This window comes from Nipponia nippon, unplaced genomic scaffold (assembly GCF_047370975.1).
Source record: "Nipponia nippon isolate SJK-2023a ecotype South Korea unplaced genomic scaffold, ASM4737097v1 scaffold_13, whole genome shotgun sequence".
Classification (NCBI taxonomy): Eukaryota; Metazoa; Chordata; class Aves; order Pelecaniformes; family Threskiornithidae; genus Nipponia; species Nipponia nippon.
The window spans coordinates 7,244,340-7,267,227 of NW_028262324.1; the positions used below are offsets into that span (position 1 = coordinate 7,244,340).

At 39.4% G+C, this 22,888-nt stretch overlaps 1 protein-coding gene across 2 annotated transcripts in view; it reads left to right on the plus strand.

Annotated features, from left to right (window-relative positions):
* Positions 1–1,453: 1,453 nt before the first annotated feature.
* Positions 1,454–22,888, plus strand: part of LOC104013093 (uncharacterized) — a 51,822-nt gene continuing 30,387 nt past the window's right edge. For both annotated transcript variants that reach the window (XR_015702962.1, XM_087749914.1), the window contains exons 1-5: positions 1,454–1,613; positions 5,324–5,579; positions 18,033–18,137; positions 20,064–20,150; positions 22,131–22,304. Coding sequence is in view for 1 of the 2 variants with exons in the window: in XM_087749914.1 (XP_087606040.1) it covers positions 5,544–5,579; positions 18,033–18,137; positions 20,064–20,150; positions 22,131–22,304 (402 nt within the window). In the remaining variant the exon portion in view is untranslated. The remainder of the gene's footprint in view (positions 1,614–5,323; positions 5,580–18,032; positions 18,138–20,063; positions 20,151–22,130; positions 22,305–22,888) is intronic.

Consider the following 22,888-nt stretch of genomic DNA (forward strand, 5'->3'; position numbering starts at 1 on the left):
AGGCAAAATGCACTGAAAAAGGGTTCTTTGTAAAATATTTGGTTGGTTTTCAGTTTCCTTCAGAACTTGTTGGCACAGTCACACTATGCATCACGTGAAATGAAGAGGAGGGTGTCCATTTCAGCCCAGAAGATCTCCTTTGCTTCAAAATACTGGATTTTTGCTTATGTTAAAAAGCAGAGGTGATATTTAGGTGATTTATGTGATTTAATTTAATAATGTTCTCTTTCGGATTGCTAAGGGTTTCTATTTTGATACTTCTTAGCTTCTTCACTGAGCCCAATTTCTTCAATGAATTCAAAGAACGTTGAGGGAAATGCCGATTTCAGCTTGTTTTGTTCACCTGTGCCTATGGAGGCAGAATGACTTGGAAAAAAAAATCCCCTCCCTGCACTTCCTCTATTTCTTGCAAGTTTTTGTTTGCCTTTTGGTAAATACCTTTATTTCCTCGTATCCAGTCCAACGTGCTCCTACGTGACGGATCACTACTGCTGTTTGTATCCCCGTTTGTGTCACTGCTCTGCCTTCGAGGTGCAGTGAGAGGAGAGGGGGTCCCGCTGCAGAGCTCCCCACGCAGGGGGACACACGAGTCCTGGCAGCTCTCGTACTTTTACTCTGCTTTTACAGGGAGTCAACGTATGATTTCCTGGTGATACCCTGCCTCTTGTGCTTCTCTAACACGTCAATCCCCCTCCCTGCAGCGCAGTCCCACTGCAAGCATCTGTAAGGGCAGGAGCAAGTGGTTACAAAACAGACTCCGAGTCCAGACCCACTCCTTTTAGACGCTGGTAGAGACAGAAAAAAGTGACCTTCACCTCCTGACGGGGAAGCAGCTTCTCTCCAGAGCAGGGCTGAACCTCACCAATGCAGGCAGCTGGGAACTGGGATACCTGGCTTATCTGTATCAGGGCTTTCCATGCTGTCTTACTGGAACTTTGAAAGTAAAGTGAGGAAGAATGAGCCATTCATAAATGCAAGGCATAAGGACCCCTTCTTGACTTTCTTTTTTGAGCTGTAAGGATGTGTGTGATGTCCATAGGACCCTACACCTTGAAATACTCATCAGTGGCCTTCTGCTGTTCTCAGCAATCATTTGGGGGACAGGGAAAGAAGGGGCTCTATTCATCCTGAAAATCTAAATAATCCCTGCAATATAGCCCCAAATGTTCTCTGTCTCTTTAAAAATAAAGGTGCATGTAAGACAATTATCACTTTCAGGTGTGAGAAGGACCAGGCTGACCACTCCTCTCTTATCCCCTGTCCCATCAGTGATTCCCTGCTCTACTCGTTGGCATCACTGACTTCAAAGGAGGCACAGAGAATCTGGCTGAGGGTGTTTTGGCTATGGGCTGGAGCACCCTGGCAGGGCAGCTCATGTAGTGAATGGAAGGTGTCAATCTCCCAGGGTTGCCAAGCTGATAGCTTTAAAATAGCAACTAAAATAAAATTATTGAAAGCCCCCAAACCATGAATTTTCCATGGCAGGAGGAGCGAGCAAGTGAGTGCATGGGAGGATGGATGGATGGACAGATGGATACATGGCTGAACGCCAGTGCTCAGCCAGCTAGTGACTGCAAACATTTAATGTAAATCAGAAGCCCAGCATCCTACAGGTTAGTTATTTTTCTGTTGGTCTTTGCACCTATGAGTGTCTCTCAACCTGCCATCTCTTCTCACTGTGGAGATCCAGGCTGTGCTGGAGGTACCGTTTTTCTCTTTCGTGTTTGCAGTTCAAGGCACAGTCTCTCCTTTGGTCACTGAGCAGTACATGTAAGCCCTTTATTGTGCCAACCCTTAATGTCAGGATGGTTTTTATCCAGTATGTCAGTTAGTTCCTCGATGTACCCATTAACCTAGTCTAAGAAATTACTCTTACAATTGCAATATGCTTCCTTTGGAGTAGATACTCTACCCCTTCTTGTCCTTTCAGCCTTTTCTTCTTTTCTTCCTTTTTCCATTAGAAAAATGAACTGTTCTCTCTTCAGTTACTCATCTTCTCCCCCCCGCCCCCCAATTATTTTTTCTTGGTTTACCTTCAGCATGTTTCCCCACATCACCGATTCTGCAGACTAACACCCTTGATATACTTGCTGTCGTACCGGGTCAAAACCCCATGTTACATGATGGAGTCATTAGGAGCTCTGGCTTCCTCTCTTTTTCAGCGCGATTCCACAGAAATAAGAAAGAGCCTGTTCATAAAACAGGTCTAGGCAGTAATTTTGAGGTGAAACGAGTTTCCAGTGAAAGGCTTTGTTTTTCAACTCTAAAATATTTTGTGAGAGCATTCCAGCTCTGCTGAAATGTTCGTGCTTGAATGAGAGGCAAAAATGTTTCTCTGAAGTTAGTGTTGGTTTTTTTTTCCAAAAGAACAATTTCATTCAAACTCTCATTTTTTAACCTGAAGTGACTTATTTCATGACATCCTTTTCTTGGGTATGAAAATGTTTAAGAAAATCCTTTAATGAAATGAAAAAGGGACATACAAACGTTTTTTTGACTTTTGCCTATTAAAGAAGTATTTCAGGTTGATTAAAAACATGCTTGTTATAGGATTTTTTTTTTTTTTTTTATAACTTCCACAAAACCCACAAAATAATGAGTTCACACAGGGTTATCCACAATATACTATTGGAAAACTCCTGGGGATTTAGCATTTTAAAAAGCAAGTAGGGAAATCTCTGATTTCTGGCATGTGAAGTCACTCCCAGGGCTGCGAGGGCCCTGGTGAACAAGAGAAGCGAGAGGACGCAAAGCTGACAAAAAAGGAGGCTGACTAGGAGGTTCACACCTTGTGGCTGGATAGGGAAGTGAAGGAAGTTTGGAAAAAGCCATTCAGAATCTCTGTTAGTAAATCTAAGACACCTGAATTGTCTTTTTAGCCTAAAAAGCATAAGGAAAGCACAGCAGATGTGCACTGGTGGGAGTGGGACCAGCCTTGGGGATCGTGGCCGGTGACTGAGATGGGCAGCAGCACTTTCAGAGAGGTCGTGGCAAGGCAGGGCACAGTGATTCTCCGGGCAAAAGACCCCCCTGCTTGGCAGCAAACACACATAGTGCAAGTAGTTAAGAAGAGGGAAAAGTGGTTACAAAGTCATCTTTGACACTGTTTTTTTTCCCCTATTGTCAGAGTTCATGTTATTCTGAAGTAAAATATACATGGCGGGTACAACACATTTACCTTGTGCATCAGTCAGACAGTGCACAAAGTGTTCTTGTTCTTCCACGTTGGTTCAAAACCCTTTTCCCCATTCTTTTCATCTTCACTGGAGAATAGTTTGTTTAAGTACCAAATTTTCCCATGTGTTTGCTGCAGCACATGATTCTGGCATATGTTTGAATCGATTAACTGAGAAGAAAAAAAGAAAATTACACCAGAGCCTTTATTAAGAGAAGGTGTAATTAACGACTTCAGATTAATTGAAAATGTTTGCTCTGAAAGTAGCAATTGAGCTCCATTCTGATTAACTGCTTTCTCACAGACGTTGTAACCTTGCCGAATGTGCTGTTCAGCAGACAGTGGAAGGGGAAAGACCATCTAATATCTCTGCAGAACCTTTATAAAAGAAATCTGTCATTTTCCCATTCTAAAATGTTCTGTGGTGCTATAATCACATTATAAAAAGAAGTTCCTTGGGATTCTTTAATTTAAAAAGAAAATCATAGTTCCTCAAGGACTGAGGACTAGAAGGGGGAATAGGCCGATACTAGAAGTTTGATTCTGAGTGAATAAGTTGTTATTTTATTTTAACCAAATTACTTAAGATAACTGGCAAAGAAACATATTTCCCCATGATTTCTTTTTCCAGTTTAGTGAAAAATTTCCATCCTGTCATGCTGGACATAGAATAGTCAGAATTGAGAGCATTGAAAGAAAGAAAATCTTTTATTAAATATTTCTTTAGAAGATCTGGACTTAGTCAAGCCTTGTTACGTTATTGGCCTTTGTTAAGCTAACATTCTTTCAAAGAATAGGACTTATTTTTTAAGCAGTTCAAATGATTAAAAACTGTTTATATTAGAATATATTGACCTTCCTTTTCATTTGTATTGTCTTAAGTAATCTTGGGAGAATTCATTCCTAATCCTTTCCCTCCCACACAGTTGCTGTTATGGTCTTTCTAGGGTCCATCTACAGTGTTTAGCAAGTGTGAGCTTTAAGGCTCTTGACTGTGAAGCTGGTGAATCCTGTATGGCTGTCAGAGCCTGCTCGTAGGCACAAGTTTGAGATCTGTTACTGGCATGTTGAACACCTGCCTCCAAGGTGAATGGGTTGGCCAACCCTGCACCATGTCACTCTCCGCAGCTTGTCTCTGGCTTCCAGCCCGAATTGAGGCTGCCTGCACTTGCCCCTTACTTTTGCAGTGCTGTTTTTTGGCTGAGCTCTGGCAGATAAATCAGCTGAGCTCCTCGGCAACAGGTCCATAACCACGTCAGCTGAAAGAGCAGGTGGGATTTATATGCATGGGTACGTGGGGCAGGGAGCCCTGCTCTTGTGCCCAGAGTCGTCCATTGACACCTCTTCTGCACTGAACTTCTCAACATCTTCTCCCTGCATTGCTTCTATTAAAAAATTGCTTCTAGGCTAGTAGAGGAAGGAAACCTGTCATCAAAACAAAATGTTTCAATTCCTGCCACTTTTTAAAAAACTTACTTTGCAGGAGATACTTAATGGCTTTTGATTTTCCCTTTTGCCTCTATTTAGAGGAGAAAAAATTTCAAAAAATGAAGAGTCCACCTTCCAGCCATGTCTATTCAGAACTTTTAATCTCCAACTTAATTTTGATAAGCTTTTGTGTCATAATAGAAGTCACCATACATAGGTGGGGAAACTGAGGTATATTTTCTCTGTAGCTGCTGAACAAGTTTTGTCAGAGCTGGGCTTAGATTTCAGGAACGCGTTACTGTTAATTCCCTCTTCTAATCACTAGAGTCTCTCCTCCAGGACAGATAGCAAAGGCAAAGTTTAAAATGCTGTTTGTCTTTACAAGAAGGTTAATACCTGCAGGTGCCTTTGTACTTCCATCCAATATGCACATATTCATGCTGGAGTTTGAAGACATATGTTAAAGATTGCTGCTGTGCATGAAAATATTGCTGTGAAAATTGAGCATTGTGTTTGTAATTCCTCAGGCAAACTTTGTTACATTTAGTATGAAGTTTGTTTTGGTAACTAGCATGTTGGGTGTTCAGATAGATCCAATGTACAGTAACAAATCATGATTTCAGCATTCACGGCTCAGTGATTTCAGGCAGTCACTAGAACATAAATATCAGTTCAGAAAAAGCAAACAAGCAATTACTTTTTTTTTTTGTCTTTTCACAGAGCTGCCATAAGGAAGCAAAGCATCATTATTGTTTCTTTCAGTTCTCAGCATAAAAGGAAGTAACACTTAATAAAAGCCATTGGCTGCAAGACTTCATGAGAGAGAGAAGCAGAGAGAAAGAACGAGAACTGTGCTGTGGAAAAGCAGGTGTGATTCATGAATAAACTATAGTTTGCAACTCGACGGGATACTGATGAAACAAATAGAATTTTCACAGACATGGATAATACAAGACCACAAGACACTTTTTCACAGGTAAAGACAGAAACTGTTATGGCTTGCGTGAAAGTGCTACTTGTTGTGCATAACTGAAGAGATGGCATATCAGAAACTGAAAATGACTTTGTATTTTATTGGCAAGGAATTTGCAGTAGATTGTTTGATGTAATTGATTATTATGTGATATGAGCTCAGACTGGTCTAATATATCAGAAAGTGTTTGCAGAGGATGTGTATGAAACAGTATTTTTCTGTGCTTTATTCTTAAGAAAGTTGAAATGTGTGAGGTTTTCCTGATACAAGGAAAGGGGCAGAGAGAAAAATCACTTTCTATTGCCATGTTAGAGAGGATTTATTAATACTATATATTATCTGCACTAAAAATTTCCATAAGGTAATTGGAGTGGAAAAAAAGTGGTTTATATTATAGGCAAATACAGTCTTTTGATAATCATACTGGAATTTGAAGTGATTGATATGCTAGAATTGAATATACATCAGCTTGCAGCACTATTGAATTTGTCTGAGAGTGCCTGCCAGATATATAGTCATAGCATTCTGCTTGTTTCAATACTTGCATGTTTGGAAGTCTGTTATCTGGAGAATTAAGCAGTGGAAAACTCCCCTCTAACTAGGATAGCTGATAGCGTGTATTGGCGGCAATTCCCTGGTGCGTGACCTGGAGTAAAGAACAATTAGGCGAAAGAATGATTGTGTTACGTGTAGGCTGGGAAGTTGTGGTGGAGTGGTCTGAGTTAGTCCTGGGCAGCTACCGGGGGTGGCTTGGCTACCAAATACTGCGTGCTTTGAGCAGAATGTGAGAGCTAGGCAGAATCCAGTCCTGTTTACACGATTCCCCTTTTTCACTGAGAAGTAAGAGATGTTCATTGAAAAGATTTTCTAGGCAAGGCTCTAGACAAACCCAGAGCAATTTCATAAACCAGGGTGAAACCTTCTTATTGCTCTTTGGTTTGTCAAAGAGGAAAAAGGGCACTGGACAAATTGCTGCCTTTGGTTACCACCATACAACATCAACCTCCTTGGCCTTTGAAGATTTTGTGGAGGGCAGTGTAACAGGTGATCCAAAGACAGAGTCATTTGGCTTGACAGATATTAATTGCTTCACCTGAAGTAATAGCACCTGAAGTGTAATAAAATTGCAGGTCCCATCTGGCACTATTCAGTATAACAACATGCTGAGGTGCTGGGATCTATTTGGAGAAGCTGTTGATGACAGTGGTGTTGAAAAGGCACAAATCCAGTCTCGAAGTGTTTTCCCTTTCCTTGCTGTCTACAGCTCATGTATTTATTGCTTGGCATTGACGTACAGGCCTGAGTTGCAGCTTATGAATCATTGCTCTTATTTCTTACTTCAGGTACTACTGGGGAGGTCAGGGGCAGCACAGATGTGGAAATAACCAAATGTTTGCTACCAGAAAGGGCTCACATGAATGACAATCAGAAAACAGGAAACCGTAAACAGATGGTGCCACTTTTCCCTCTCTTTCACTCCCCAAGGCCTGCAATAAAGCATATGCACAAAGCTCAGGTTGTACGATCACCAAAACATTTGCAAAGCTAAACTGCACCTGAGAAAAACGTGCTCTAAAACTTCTTGTGAACTCCTTTTAAAACTTGACTATGTGTCTTCCTGAGGCTTTTCATCTAAGTCTGCTGAGAGCTGATAAGATCATGGTGCAAGGTGGAACAGTAGTCAGCCCTTTTGCTTTTCCACCCTGCTTTACTTTAATCAACGACTTTAAAGTACTTTATCCCTGTGGCTTTCCCATACAATTTTCATTAGACTTTTTGTTAAAGGCCTCCTCTCTTAGGTGATTGATTTTTTTTTTTTTTTTTCTTTTTTCCTCCCCTCCTCATCTTTTCCAAGGTAGCTTAAAGCAGTTTTTCACTGTATATTTCCAAGGGATCAATTCCATTTAAATAAGGCCAAATGATTCCATATCTTCTGATATGTATATTCATGAACATGAATATCAGGAGCAGGTCTTGTAGCCTCCGAGATAGGCTATTGTTGTTAGACTACAAATCAGAAATCTGATGTTCTGCTGATCTACTGGGACTTCTAATGACTTGACTATACATATTGGGTGGTCAGTACAGCACAGATGTAGATTCAGAACCATCCGCTCCTTGCGGTTAACATCAAATGTCAATCAGAGCAGAGGACTTGCAAGACAGTTCAGCTTCCTTGGTCCGGCTGGTGTTTTCAGCCTGGAGGTTTGTAGGTTCTGCAGAACTGCTGGATGAGATGTGCTGTGTAAGTGCGTATTACTTTGAGACTGCACCTATACTTAAAACCAGAATCACTTGTGGGCACACTGAAGCATCAATATGGAAACAGCGTGGGAATCAGAGCTCACCTTTCCTTGATCCATCTAAAAAACACCTCAAAGCTTGGGAATGTATAAGACAAGATAAAAAGACCCAGGGAGGCTGCACTGAATTTTCATGTTTGCTACTTAGCGGGAAGTAGCCCATTAAACAAAGAGGATAAGAAATGCCCATGGGACAGGGATGAAGTACATACTGAGGTATGTCTTCCTCATCACCCATAAAAAGGTGAAATCCCTCAGTTAAATTTCCTGCTACTGAGCCATTTGGAGCTCCATCTGTCTTGTTACATTCTCAATATTGTCCAAGTTACTGAAACTGGGAGCACAATGAATATTGCCGATCCTCTTTTTGAAAGGAAATTGTTTCCTCAGTTTAAGAAAGGACTTAAATACCCAGCATAAATAGATGTCCAACTAACTGATCCTGAGGAAGTTGACCTTGTCTGGAAAATGTAGTGCACTTTTGTAGGGAAGTATTAAGAACATAGCAAAAACGTTTATACAGACAAGGATTACATTCTGCTAAATCTGTCAAAGTTTAGGAGGACAGTGGCAAGAAGAAATAGCCCCTTTTTACCTAAGTATTTTGCTAGGATGATTTATTAACAAACCAGAATCCTGGGGAAAAAAAAAAGTTAGGTCAGAAATGATACATCAGCAGATGGATGCTTGTTGGGGTTTTTCCTTAAGCTCTCAGACCTTGTTTTGATTAGAACATAATGAAGAGTTTGTTCATTAAATGTTCCAGCTAATTAATGTAAAATTCATGGAGACCCTGGATTCTCAGTTAAACATGCATGAAATCAATGTTGTGTTCTCTATATCACGCTTCATACTTTTTGCTTAGCAGGTGTTAACTAATATGATCTAATAAACCTCAAGTATAATGAAATGTGTCTTGTTCAGCATTTAATAATTTTAGCAGCCCAGTTCTTGCTTGATATGTATCTTTCTTTTACAAGACGTTAGGGCACAATATGAGATTGTAAGCTTGTGAACAGAAAGATGCATGCTTTTCTCCAAAACAATTAGATGTCAGCGTTAAATAGTCTGGTAATCTTTGTTTCTTTGCAAGATTAATTGGACTATCATGTTAATAAGCAGCTATGATAATCCTCCATAGTTCTTATCACTGTGGATTATTTTAATTACTGTAACTAAAGGCATAGAACATTATTATTTTAGTAACAAACTGAAATACTTCTATGTGAACCACCTTCTTTATGCTATTTCATTCCATTTTGTAGTATAGTGTTTAAAATATACCTCAATACACCAAGAAATTACTAGGTAAATTCACACTTGTGTTTTGAAATGAAGTATCGTTTCATGTATTCAGGACGTGTACTGCATGTTTCTGTGGTGGCAGGGCACTGAAATCAATGGGAGTTTTACTCTTGTACTGAGTGTGCCTAGTGTACAACTATCCCTGAACGCTTTCGAAAATCTTCCCATCGTAGCTACTTCAAAGGCAAACTGCCTCTATTTAGGTAATTCAGTTTACACCCGCTTAATTAATTTCAACTGACAACAGTGTTCAGGAAGAAATAAGTCTCTTTTCACAGAAAAATCCTACTTTTTTTAAAGAAAGGATTCACTTTATTTACATTTCTAATGTAGTTTGTCTTTGTGGAGGCCAACATTTGGAGGAAAACAAAGTGACAGTGGAAGAGGATGTAAACTTTGTGTAATAATGACACAAAGAAAGAAAACTGAACATGTTGGCAATTCATTAGTACAAGCTGGAAATGAGTTCATACTGGGAACTCCTGCATCTTTGTTGTGGTGCCTGCCTCCAGCCTTTGTAATACCAATTGTAATATAAAGCTTTCCATATATGTTTTCCCTGCCCATTCACTCTAGCATTCTGATCAGGTGTACTTCCAGCATGAATGGGGCAGTTGACATTTTTATCATTGCAATCTATAGGAGAAATGGAAAGGTTTCGCTGTTCATTGTATGGTGCGTACACTGAGCTCGCTCTCTGTACCCGCATATGTACATATATAGGAGTATCTCCTGGCGTGTCAGTGTATGACTGTAGCCACACCAGTACTTCAATCATGCACTTTTCAGGCATAGAAGACTTACTATCATACCTAAAAATTCTGCAATCTTAATTTCTGTTTTGAGTACTACCTGTAAAGATGTTTTGGTAGGTATTTGAAGACAATCACTAGCAGGTAATTGAACCAAAATACTGTGTTAAGATTACTTAATTTATTATTTCACCTGCTTAACATAAAGTAAGTGAAGCAGCAAAATCACAGAATCCATGAATTTTAGCAATACATCATGCTTTTAAATAGCTAAAGGTTCTCCCTTTTATTTGTAAGTAACTGGACTAAGATATAAAGGAAGTGTGAGTGGAAAACTCATAAAAATACTATTCAGAGACTGCTGTGAATTTTTATTTGAAGATGTAGAAGTGTACAACTGTGTCTTTATACTCCAAGATCGCCTCTTGGAAACATCCACCTTAGCTTTAGTTGTCAGTACTAAATAAACTCAGTAGACAATTAGCACCTAACAGGTGCGGAGTGGAAACGAGAATGACTCAGGATGTGTGAGTTAGAATTTGGAAAATGTCATTGTATTTCCTATGCCGTGAGGCTTGCTGCAAAACGTTTCTCTGTAGGTCTTGCTCTTTGGTACTTCATCACAACGGTAGTGCTGAGGCTGTGTAATACCTAACCAAGCACTGTCAGTTCTGATAAAGTAGCACATGGTCTCCTGAAAGGAGGTGTTTTCAGGGAGCATCTCTGCATTGGGAATAAGTTCTCATAGGCTGGATGAAGTTTTCTAAAATCTGTTGAATCTCTGACTGCCACTTTCCCTGAAAGTGATGCTTTGAAAAGCAATGAAACCATCTGTTCTTTGCACTCAGGCTTGGACTTAATTAAAATGCAAAACAAATGTGCAAAATATGGGTTAAATAAGAAGGTTAGGTATGGCACAAACCTAGTAAGGCATCTATCAAAGCACCATCCAAGGCTTTTGCATCCCATAGTGTCCATAAAGCTTTTTGTTCAATTCTTCTTAAAGATGCTCAGTAATGGGAGATTCCATAATCTTCCCTAGACAGCTCAGTGGTTAGTGTTATCCTTACTGTTTTCCAAACATCTAAGCTGAACTTCTTTTGTTGTAATTTAAATTGTATTTCTTCTTATCCTACCACACAGAGAGCAACCTGCTCCTTTCCTTTTTGAAGCAGCTGTTTATGTAGAAGACTGTGACTCCCCCAGCCTTCTCTAAGCTGTGAAATCCCAGTCCTTCCTCTATTTCCTTGTAAGTCGTGTTTTCCAAAGCTCTGATTATTCTCATTGTCCTGATCTGGACTACTCCATGTCCAACTCTTTTCTGGAGACATTGGAAACTTCACACACTATTCCAGCACAAGTCTTTATCAGTACTGAGTATTGGAAAGATTACTTGTGTTTTGCAGACTATGCTGCTGTCTATAACCACCCAGTGGGATGTTCACTTTTATTGCAACAGCATGTTGTTAACTTATGTCAGTTTGTAAGCTGCTATAACTTCTGGGTCTTTTTCTGAAGAAAATATGTTCCTCAGCCAGTGCTTGTAAAGCTGGTAATTCCTGCTGAACTTTTTAATTTTTTTTTTTTTTCTACTTGATGAATTGTATATTATCGCTTCTTTCATTTGTCAGGCTTGTCTTGAATTTGAATCCCCTTTGCAACCCGTTTGCAGTTCTTTCCACCTTCGTGTCAAAGTCTGCAAATTTAATAAACAAAATATCTAGTCCATCACCAGATCATTAATGAAAACACCAAACAGTACAAAATGAAGTCAGTCTCCTGTGCAACACTACTACATTTATCCTTTGAGTTTTCACAGTGTCGCTTCCTGGCAAGTTCCAAGTGCTGTTAGAGCAGGAGGGTCCTGCTGAGAACATGCTGGTCTGTTAGGTGGTGATGGAGGGAAAATCTGAAGTCATTGCTTCATGTGAGACCTATAAATCATCAGTTTTTCAGAGGGAAGTTTAAGAAATGTTTAGGCATTCCTCAATATGGCGATGGTTTCAAAACTGGTAGTAGGTAGACTGGTTTGTATTGTATGCTGTACTATATACATGTCACTAGGCACCAGTTCATATTTTAGGTTCCAAAATATTTTTGAGACTAGCTCTTTGAGAGTTTTTGTTGTTGTACTTAATCACTATATACCTTTATACCAATAAAAAAATAAATGATAATAAAATGCCTTTGGGCTCCTCCAGCTCCTACTGAATGTGGCAGAATTTCCAGTGTTTTCAAGGAAATCAAGCTACTGTTTGATGAATACCTTCTTCTTTGAATAAATGTTGACAGATATTATTCAGCCAGATATAGATCTCAACAAATAATGCAAAACATTATTACAGATGGATAATTTATTTGATGAATAGCAGCTCTGTTTGACAAATAATATTAGTCTGTCTCTATGACTGGCTACAAAAGATGGTATTGCCACATAAAAATATCACATCAGTCATCTGTAGTGGTATTTCATGTAAATTATAAGTGAAGGCTTTTTGGATACCCCAATCATAGAAGACAGCCACTCCCCTGTCAATATATGGGAGCACTCAGTACACTTTGGGCCAAGTTCAAACCTGGTAAAAGTGAATACATTAGGAGATGGAAGCTGATAACACCAGACTGGAACTTTAAGGCAACCCAGATTGTGTCTGCTATTGTTAAAATCACTTAAATGACATGTTCAACATGCAGGCAGAGTACAGTTCACCATAATATTGTGAGAAAGACACATATCCATAGTAAACTAAGCCAGTGCCTTTGATTTAAAAGAAAAAAGAAAAAAGTGTTTTCTTTAAAAGCACAGCTTGGAAAAGGAAGTTGCTACTTGAAACTTCATCACAGGTCACCACATTATATTTTGGCACTTATTTTTAAGCTTCTACACTGTACTTGCTTTGCAGAAGGTGTTGTGCGCTATAGCTGGAAGGCACTGAGTCAACAGAAAATCCCCAGAAGGCTTTCCCTCAAAGTCGCTTTATCCTGCTGTTCTGGATAGAAAACAAAATCTTCTATTATTAAAAGCTGTATTTAAAAAACTGGACTCCAAAATGAATGAAAATATGACCCTACGCTGGATAAAAAATGTCAGGCATGTATGTTAAAACAGCATATTTCTTTTTGTGTGGACAACAATAGCATTCAGTCAGATTTATGCCCAAAAATTCATGAAATCTCTGTAAAGCAATATGTAGCCACTACTTGGATCTTGCCTCTTGGATTGAGCTCCCTTGTCCCTTGGAGCATTGATCCTAGCAGTGCTAGAAGGCAGATGCTACTGTGGAGTGGAGAGGATGAGGAAGAAGCCCTCTTGGTCCAGCCTTCCCTTCTGGGTCCCACAGCAGCCAGGAGCTGGTTTGTCTCTTACTCCTTGCAGCAAGCAGATGAGAATGTTTAACACTGCTAATGTTTAATAAGGACAAGTGTAAGGAATGCTTAACAGTGAAAAGCTTGACTAGACTTGAATAAAAATTTCTCCTCCTTTGTACAGGGAGCAGGATTTCTGCATGACTTGGTTTTGTTGTCACAGGAAATGATAGAGCTCGGTGCATATTAGCTATGATCTTTGCCTAAGTAAACCTGAAATAATGTCTCACTGAATCGTGCCAGTATTTGTAATAATTGAGATCATATGTATAGCTGACTGACAGCCAGATTTCTTGCTCTACACATTCCATGAGTCTTTTTGCATTAGATTGCTGTCATATTATTATAATTCAGGTAGGATAGTCCACAGAATAAGAATAAGCTCAGCAAAAGCCACGTAGCTCAAATTCCTCAGTAGGTAATGGAGAGAAAGAGTTGTCAGATAATGAGACAGGTCTTACATGGGGTGAATTGCCACCTAGAGAAGCCCAGGTATCTCCGTTGACTGCACAGGAGTCACAGCAATCCTGTGGTTGATTAGGGAATGTGAACCAGTGTGTATTAGAGGATGAGAGTCAGAAAGAAGAGATACAGGAAGGCGTTAACCTGTCTCGTCCTTGAACGGTTACCAGTGTTTTGCGTGCCTTCCGCTGCTTTGCTCAATCAACTGTAAATGACTCAGATGATGTGGCTTTAACCCCTCTTTCTTGGTTGATGCTCAGAAGGTCTGGGGACCTTTCTGGAGTCATTAGAGTAATATCTTCACAGCATGGACACTACATGCAAAACCTTCCACACCTCTTAGGGCCTCTTGTGAGACTGTGCTGGGTAAACGGAGAGTGGCAGGAAGCCCTGGAAGGGGTCATGTAGAGTACTGCATTGGCAGCTGCCCAAGAATAAGCCAGAAATCTCGTATCTCACCACTAAATGCATTTTATGCCACGTCTAGGCCAAAAATATAAAAACCTCACCCTGCAGAGTAATGGATATACAGAGAATGCCTGGAGCCCCACGCTCTTCCTTCAATTGTGAGTGTTGATTTTTCTTTCAAATCACTTACGTGGCTATACTGAATTTTGGGTGAGTGACGAAAATTTAATCTGTATTAAACAAGCTTCTTTAACCTGGCAGGTAAACAAATGCATTATTAATGCAATCTCATGTATTTCCTTAATGTGCATGCTTTATAACAGAAGCATTTAATTTTTTTCTAAGTTTTGTTATCCAGCCTTGTATAAAAACATTCTGTTTGGTTGCACCAGTCACATTCTACTAGGCAATCTAACACGATGTGACTTAGTGGCATTTCAGTGGATAATATGACAAAAATTGTTTCTTTTAAAGAAAAAAATATAATCAAAACAAACACAAGAATGAGCATTACAAAAATTGTGACGTGCGGAGAGAAAAGCCTCACAGATACAAAATGATAAAGGTCAGGACATGTTACTCAAGTCTTGTTTGCAAGTAAAAATACCATGCTAACGTGTGGCTGTCAAAAGCCTAAGCGAGCCAGACAGACTTCTGACAAATAATTTTGACAGTTCTCATAAGCTAAAAAGTGCCTTTTTTGCCTCTCTTGTCTTTTGAAATGTTTCCCTCCTGCTTACAGATGTGCAGAAAGAGAGTTAACAGAGGCATTAAAACAACAGGGTGCTGTTAAAAATAACCTGTACCAAGCACTGTCTTTTGTGTGCTCTCTGGGGAATGCATTAACTGTCAGTAGTCTAATTTACTAACTAACCTTCCTGGATTTGCAATATACAAAATTATTTGCTTCTCTTTTGTAAACATTTTTCTTCATACATTATTAAGCAAATTAAGAGATGTTCCCTGTTGTTTTCATGTCTTGGGCAGAATTTCATTCTAGTCTAAAGGAGACTTTGGTGAAGGTAAGCAGAATAAAGAGTTGAATACTCCATAGAGGCAAAAATGCATTCCCTTCTGTGCAATTCTTTTGTAAAAAGTAAAAAAAAAAAAAAAAAAAAAAAAAAGCTTTTGAAAATTTTCAGCAATGCAAAAGAGAAACACAGTGAATTACAAGAAAATTTCTTGGTTTTGGTAGAGATGATGTAGCAAGGTTTCTTGGTCCTAGACAGAACATTTGGCCAGAAAGACAGACCTTAAAATACCCAGTGTTTGCGGGACTGCAGAGTATGGAGCCTGCTTGCACGAGAACAGGGATGGTGACCCCAATCACCTATATCCTAGGGAAAAAAAAAAAAAAATTCAAAGCCTCACATTTTTTAAATTGAAACTCTTGATTTCTTGGCCACTCTTACGAAGCATCCCTGCAGATGCGCATGATATATTGCGTAGCTGGATGACACCATGAGATTCAAATGAGAACTGCGCTCGTTCATTGAATTACTTGTGTATTGAATCAAAAGAAATAAATACTTCTCTTGTTTATGTTAATCAGACTGTGCCTTTGACATAAGGCTATGATGTTATCTTTATGTTATCACTGTCATCCTGCAGCAAAATCTTTGAACCCTTCTCCATACAAAAGGGCCTAACAGTTGCAAAAATACTATCCCACTTCCTATTAAGAATTGCTATCCTGTATAAATAGGATCTTGCACTTTAAAGCTGGCAGAGCCTAGCCTTAAGGAAACTGTATTTTTCAATTCAAATATATCCATATTCTTGTTTGCTTACACAGAGCCTGTTCAGTGGGGAATTATCTTGTTAAGATCTAATCGTATACAGTGTATGTGTGGTGTAAATATATGGCCATTTAAAATTCAAATACAGAATGTGGAGGTCATTGTAGGAACCTTCTGTGCCTCAGCAACTGTGAATGAATTATCAGACTGCTTTCATTCTTTCCTCACTGTTCACATTACTATTTGCAGCTGGGAGCTATGCCATAAGTTACCTTTATATTAGCATTGAAAATTCCAAGGCTTTAAAAACAAAATATTTCTTCTTCTTTTACTCCTAGTTTTATTTGTAGGCTGTAAAAACATACAGTGTCTCTGTTGATCAGAAACTGCTTGAGATGTTAGAAATTTGGTAAGCTAAAGTGCGTTTGGTGTAGTGCGGCTCGGAAAAAGAGAGAACCTGTGGATTTACTGGTCCCTGACCTCTGTGGTGTGACTGGTTATTTTTGTGCTGCTCATCAGACTTGTGCCAGGTGACAGTAGTGCTTGGATGGGTGGAGAGGATCTTGTTCTGCTGCAAGGCTGCGTTGCTGGGGTTTTTAGCAGAGAAGCTGCTATATCTGTGGAGAGCTGTGGGCGTAGGTAAAGCAAGCGGCTGGTTAGGACAGGAAGGTGCTGGGGGTGGCAAAGCAGCTGCAGCCCTGCTGCCTGCTCTGCCTGCCCTGCCTGCCTCCGAGGTCTGGGAAGCAGCTTGGTGGCTGCTGCTGGGGGTAGCAATCACGAGTGTCAGGCGGCAAAACTAGCAGCTCTCAGGAGCCTCGATTTCCACCCACCCTTGCCCTCCCAGGCAGCAGACCTGGCTCTCTAGGGATACCTGTCTTTAGCTCTTTGCCTTCTTTTTCCTATGGCAGGTACAGCAAAACCCACTCCAGGTCTTGGTGCCTCGTCCTAAGGTAGCCAAATTCAGGTTTGCTTGCAATGTTGCGATGCTTTCAGCTGCCTTGCTCTGACAACGTTAGTCCCTGCAGCAGCTCTGGCAACAGGGGTGCAGGGGAGGCCCCCTTCGCGTTCCCCGAGACGTCTCTTCTGCCCCTTCCCTGTGCTCCTGCACAGCCTGGGCAACACCCCCGGGGAGGGCTCTTCACCTGGATGTCCACATGGAAGAGTTTGAAAACTTTCAAAACATTTGAAAGAAAGAGTTTATTGTAGTAACTCACCTCCTGGTGGTGAGGTCATTCTCCAGTGGGGTAGGAAACATTGTCTGTTGTAGCTAATTGAATATTGTAGCTAAGCTACTGGATAAAAAAATCACAAGTTCCTAAGCTCTTGTGGTAAAACCTACACACTCCTTCCAAATTCCCAGTTCTGCTGCTGTTGAGGAATGGATATCACACAAGGGAACTCTTTGGTCTGTCTCAAAGGGAGGTTGTTTATTCCTCCTACAAAGTGTGTGAAAGAGCTTCACCAACAGCAAAGTGGCTGTAGTTCTGGGTCCCTGGTTACCTGACCTGCCTTTTTCTTTGCTTGATTCCTGTTTGGCATTGCAATGCCCACCTGGTTCACTTAAGAGCCACATAAATTTATGTGTAAGCTTATTGACAGTGCAACCTTCTTTTTTGGTAAAAGAAAGGGGAAGTGTAATGCTGGCTTGTTAACGTGTTTAGATAAGTTCACATGACATATGTACCTGCTGCTACCAACATCAGTTTTTCCTCCCTTCACCCTAGAAAATTTTGAATGGTCCTGATTTTGCTTTCATGTTGTCTGTATGTTGTACTTTACACTAAGGGCAAGACACAGGCAAGCATGCAAAATTGATGTTTTCACTTCTTACCAGATTTTATAACTAAAAAAGATTTCCTCCTGGCAGTTCTATCTCTAGATATTATCACCCCATCTTCTAAAATTGTAAAAGCCCCTGTACATTTGATATCTTGTGGACTCTCACCAGGTTTCAAAGGGAGATTATATTTTCTGGGCAGGATGTCGATAGAACATAAAATATGAATGAAATTGTAATTTTATGGCAGATACCGTGGCTGTAACTGTCACAAGCACTCTGTATCCTCAATAGCCAGATGAAAAAAACAGTCTCTAAAAACATTTGATTGACTTTTTTTCCAGTTAAGCCAGGAAAAAATCCTCAAAATTATGAACATGGTGAAAAATAAAGAAGTGAGCATTGAAGGAGCTTTGCATTTGGCACAGAAAGAGGTGTATGCTGAAAAGGTAAGGTCGCTCCTTTGATCTATTTTGTAAGACATTCAAATGTACGAGCATGTTCTGGAAAGCCTGGTTGAGCGTTAGGAGCATGTCTGTATTGCATTCAAAGACTCAGTCCCAACTTGTGCAAACATATAGACTCCAGTTTACGACCAAATATGTCAGGTACTAATGGCTAATGCTACCTGTATCCTATGCAATGGATATCCCATGTAGATGCTGCAGTTACACTGTTGTCATTACCTGGATTAAGTAGTTTAGGTCAGATTTATCCATATGAGTTTTGTTATTCCGAGTGCAGCATCAAGTACTGTAAAAATAAATGTAGGGCAAAATCATTGGCTTGATACCATGAAGCACCTCAGGAAAATGATGGATCTAATCTCTGAGGGATCTCCTAGTGTTCGGTTGTCCTTGGGGCATGACTGGTCACCGTAAGAGGGTCTGACAACTCAGTGTTATGCATGGCCACAAGAATGGCTAGCTACAAAGTGCAAAGCCTTGGTCAGTGTGACTTCAGTTCTAACATTTCCTATGGTTGGCTCTGACCTTCCACCAGGCAAAAGCAGAATCAGTGTAAAGGTGGCTTAAAACTGTTTTTGGGTCCTACAACAACATAACTTTGCTGAGCATAGGTCAATGAGACCAAGAGGTCTAGTCCAGAGATTTCTTCAGGATCAGATTGAGACAGAAAAAACTCATTTTTCTGTTGTTAAAGCCTTCATCTCTTCACTGACAATCAGAAGTCAATCATTAGCATCTTTCCATTTTATAGAAAGCATGGAAGTTCTTTCCTGAGAAAAACAGAAGTTGATAATGGTGAGTGGAAATAGTTTGAGAATGAGGAGTACATTAATTGTGTACATTAGTACATCAGCCTTGTACTCCTCTCTGTAATCCCTGTCCAGTGTATCTCTCATTGCAGTCTCTGTCCGTCATCACCACAGAAGTGCCAGTAGAGAATTCTTTGGAGAAATTTTCACTATCTGTTTCCCTTTCTGCTCTGGATTTTTGAACCAGCCTCCCTATCAGAGTATCTCCAGGAAACGGTGAAATCTTATGATGTGCTAATGACACAATCTGAAATTTTTTTGCACTGCAGGAGCTGATACTGATGTTGAGATAAACCTGGTGCTTTTTGGAATTTTTAAAAATAGCTTTCTGAACTGCATATTAACTTCTTGGCTGGAAAGAAGTAGAAGGAGAAGCAAAAATAAATACTAATAAAAAAGCAGCACAAGTTTTGCAGAAGGGCTGCAGTCAACAAAAGTATTAAACTGCAGTGTAAGACTACATGGAAATATATTCTACTGCTGCTGCTTTAAAGTTTTTGTGATAGCTAATTATTAGCACTAAATCAAATTTCATATAGCTGGATAACAACCTTCCCTTCTCTGTGCTTTCCTGAAGATTATAAAATTAGTCATTTTTCATGCACACAGTATAGCTGCTGTAAGGGACCAGGTAACAAATTGTATGCTGTCATATAATAAGAAGGAGCAAAGATCTTCCATTTTACTGCACCACATTCAAGGGTCTGTAAATATTTTTCTTTAAAGTCACATATGGTTTTGTTTGCTACTTAGTCCATTTAATAAACTGCTTGGACTCATGTGTTTTGAAATGTGTTTAGTACAATTCCATGGGCTCTGCTCTTCCCCTTCCTGTCTTCCTGATTTCTGCTCTCCCTTTCACATTCCATCCCAATCTGTGATCCCTTCATTAGTTCAGCAGAAGTTGTGGATATTTTGTGCTTGTGAAAATCAGGTCAGGAGGATGACTCCATGTATCTCCACGTGGAGTTCTTCTGCAAAGCCTCCAGCGCTGTTTGAACACTGTTCACTGAGGGAGATTTCGCCCGAGAACATGAGTGGATTTAAGTGGACAAAAAATAACAGTGTGGACATATTGCTGATTTCTGTTGTTTTTCAGGATTCACAGGATTCGTTAACTGGCTCACAATTTAACTTCAGTATCTACAAATACAAACACTATCGGTGGCAGAAACGAATTTTGCAGGTAACTTAAAAAATTCTCACTTTTTAAGAAATATATTAAAAATATAGGATGCTTATGCTGCTCAATAAATGTTATGAGATAGCTTAATACATCCTGTGGTTCAGCAACCTATCAGAGAAGTACAAGATATCGATCAACTTTCTACCTTTTACACCAAAAGTATTCTGGGGGTAATATCTGCAAATCCCTCTACTGAGCCCCTGGCAGGGCTGTAGAATGGACTTGATGATCTAAGAGGTTATTTCCCCTCTAAAAAAATGATTCATCACAAAGATGATTGATTATAATAGGCTCTGCCTGGGAGTTGTTGTTATTAGTTAGCAACAGTAAAAGAATACAAGTGATGTAGACATACTTAAATATCTGTCCCTTTTGACAGGACGTCACTTCAGCTGCAATCTCTAAAACCTTGGGAAGCAATGTTCCTGGGGATACGCAGAAGGCTCCTTTGGCAGGCTATGCATTTCATCTCTGGTTACTCTGTCCTGGAAATTCTTTTTTTGACATTATGAACTCTTAAGGCTTTGTTGACTTGCTGTGTCATAATGGGACAACACGTGAAAGATATTAAAACAAACTTCTGTTGATAACACCTAATGGTGATTTCCTGATTCCATGAAGTCAGTGACAAAGGTTTCATTTTGTTTCCAGGAACCTGGATTTCACTGAATTTTTCCTGCAGTTTGGACAAAATTTTATAATGAGCAAGTCCAAGTCATACATGCTAGATGGTGTTTTTTTGTTTACTACATCTCAGTTGTAGAAAGTATAATCTCCTTATTTCCCTCAATATCCATTGGATTTTGGAATTAGGAGATTATTTGTTCAGACCTAAAGCTGATGGAAAAATGGAGAAAGCTGTATCAGATGTGGAAGTTATCAGTTTGGGAATTTGGAGTAGTTTAATTCCAGTTTTTAGTTACCAGCAGCCTTCAAAAGTCAGACATAATAGTGAGATGATAATGATAATAAAGGGTTCTGCTTTGGAGATTTCCTGCTATAAACAGAATGGAGGGAAAGGCCACGGTGTTAGCATTTGGTTGGCGTGGTCCACACTATAGGAATGAAAGGTACCAAGAATCATTTATGACCAAAGGTAAATGTCTAACTCAGGCGAGATCTGAGACTGTTCTGAGTTTGTCTTCTCTGTGGGCTGTGTTCATTGAAGCTGGGCAGTCAGATAATATTCACATCGTGTTGTACCAACAAAGCTGTTTCTGCTCAGCAGGGATTGACACATAGAACAGATACTGGAATCTGTCTGTTCCAGTTTTTAACACTGCAAATACAGATTGTGCAGTGGAAGAAGAATAATCTTATTTTGATGCAAACAATTTTTAGTTGTTATAGCTGTGAAACAGCAATAAAATAACTTTATTGGCTATTATCATTGCTCCCTTCACCTATATGTACACATATATGTGTATATATATACACACGGACAGAAAAATCTGTGTTAGATAAGATCTAAACCAAAACACAGTAATATTTATATCAGAAAGTAATCTCTCAATACTATCCTCTTTTCCTGAAACAGAAGTGGCTCTTATAAAAATAACCACCTTCACTTTATTTTAGTACTTGGGCATAGGTTGAACCAGTTAGTAATTGAATCTCTGCTGAGATGGTCCTGCCATTAGCTTGTGCTACTGCTGAATGGGAAGTTTTTGCACTGGGTTGTATAAGACAAGGAGAATTTAAAAAGAAATAATATTTCAGAGTGATAAATTGATGCATATTCATCAAAAGAGATAGGGAAACACAGTTTCAATGAATATCTGTTTGTTTTGCAACTAAAACAAATATAGTACAGTATCTTGATGATGGAATGTCACTCTTTATTCATTAATCAGCAAGATAAATACATATTCTAAGCTGATCCTCTATCTGAATGCCCTTGCATGGTAATATTGGGGATGCTGTCTTCCTTTCAATGAAGAGAAGTGATGGAGTTAAGTAATAAAGAACTTTTTATTCCAGATTGATTTCAACACAAAGACCATTTTTAACATTGAAAAAGGAATTATTAAGAAACAGTTCCCTTTCTCACAAGTCAAAGCCTGTGAAGATACTGAAAGGAGGCGCTTCAGTATTGTGTTTCATGGACGACAAGATTATGAGTTGGAAGCGGTGTCTCTTGAAGATAAAAGGAAGGTAAGTTTTTACAATGTCATAGACAGATTGCTATAAATAACAGCTAATGTTATGGTAGTACCCAGCAGGTCTCAATCATAAATGGGAATTGTTATGCTGTGCATTGTGCAAGCAAAGAAGTAGCTATGTCTTTATTCTGTGTATGTTCATACATAGAACAAAGGGAATGCAAGTTCAGGATAGAGTTTGGCCATAGGATTTTGCCACAGTTCACTAGGACTGAAGATATAAAGTTAGCTCAAGATGTGATATGAAAGTGGATGCATTTCTTCAACTACACCTTGAATGTAACTGGTCTGAGGTTGTATTAAAACAAGCAAACAAAACTGATGACATGCACAGTTGAATCTTAACTGAAATTTTCTAAGTAGTTTTTTTCTATAGATATTTATTAAAATGCATGCTTTTAAGAAGAATGAATGAGGCCGTCCTGATGCTGTGAAAAGAAAAAGACCTGGTAGTTCATCTTTTACCATCAAAATACACTGAAATTATAAAATTATCAAAGGAAGACAGCCTAGGTACAACTAGATATTTCTTTAATTAAATGATTCAGTGTTGCAAGATTTTGTATAAGCTGTTTC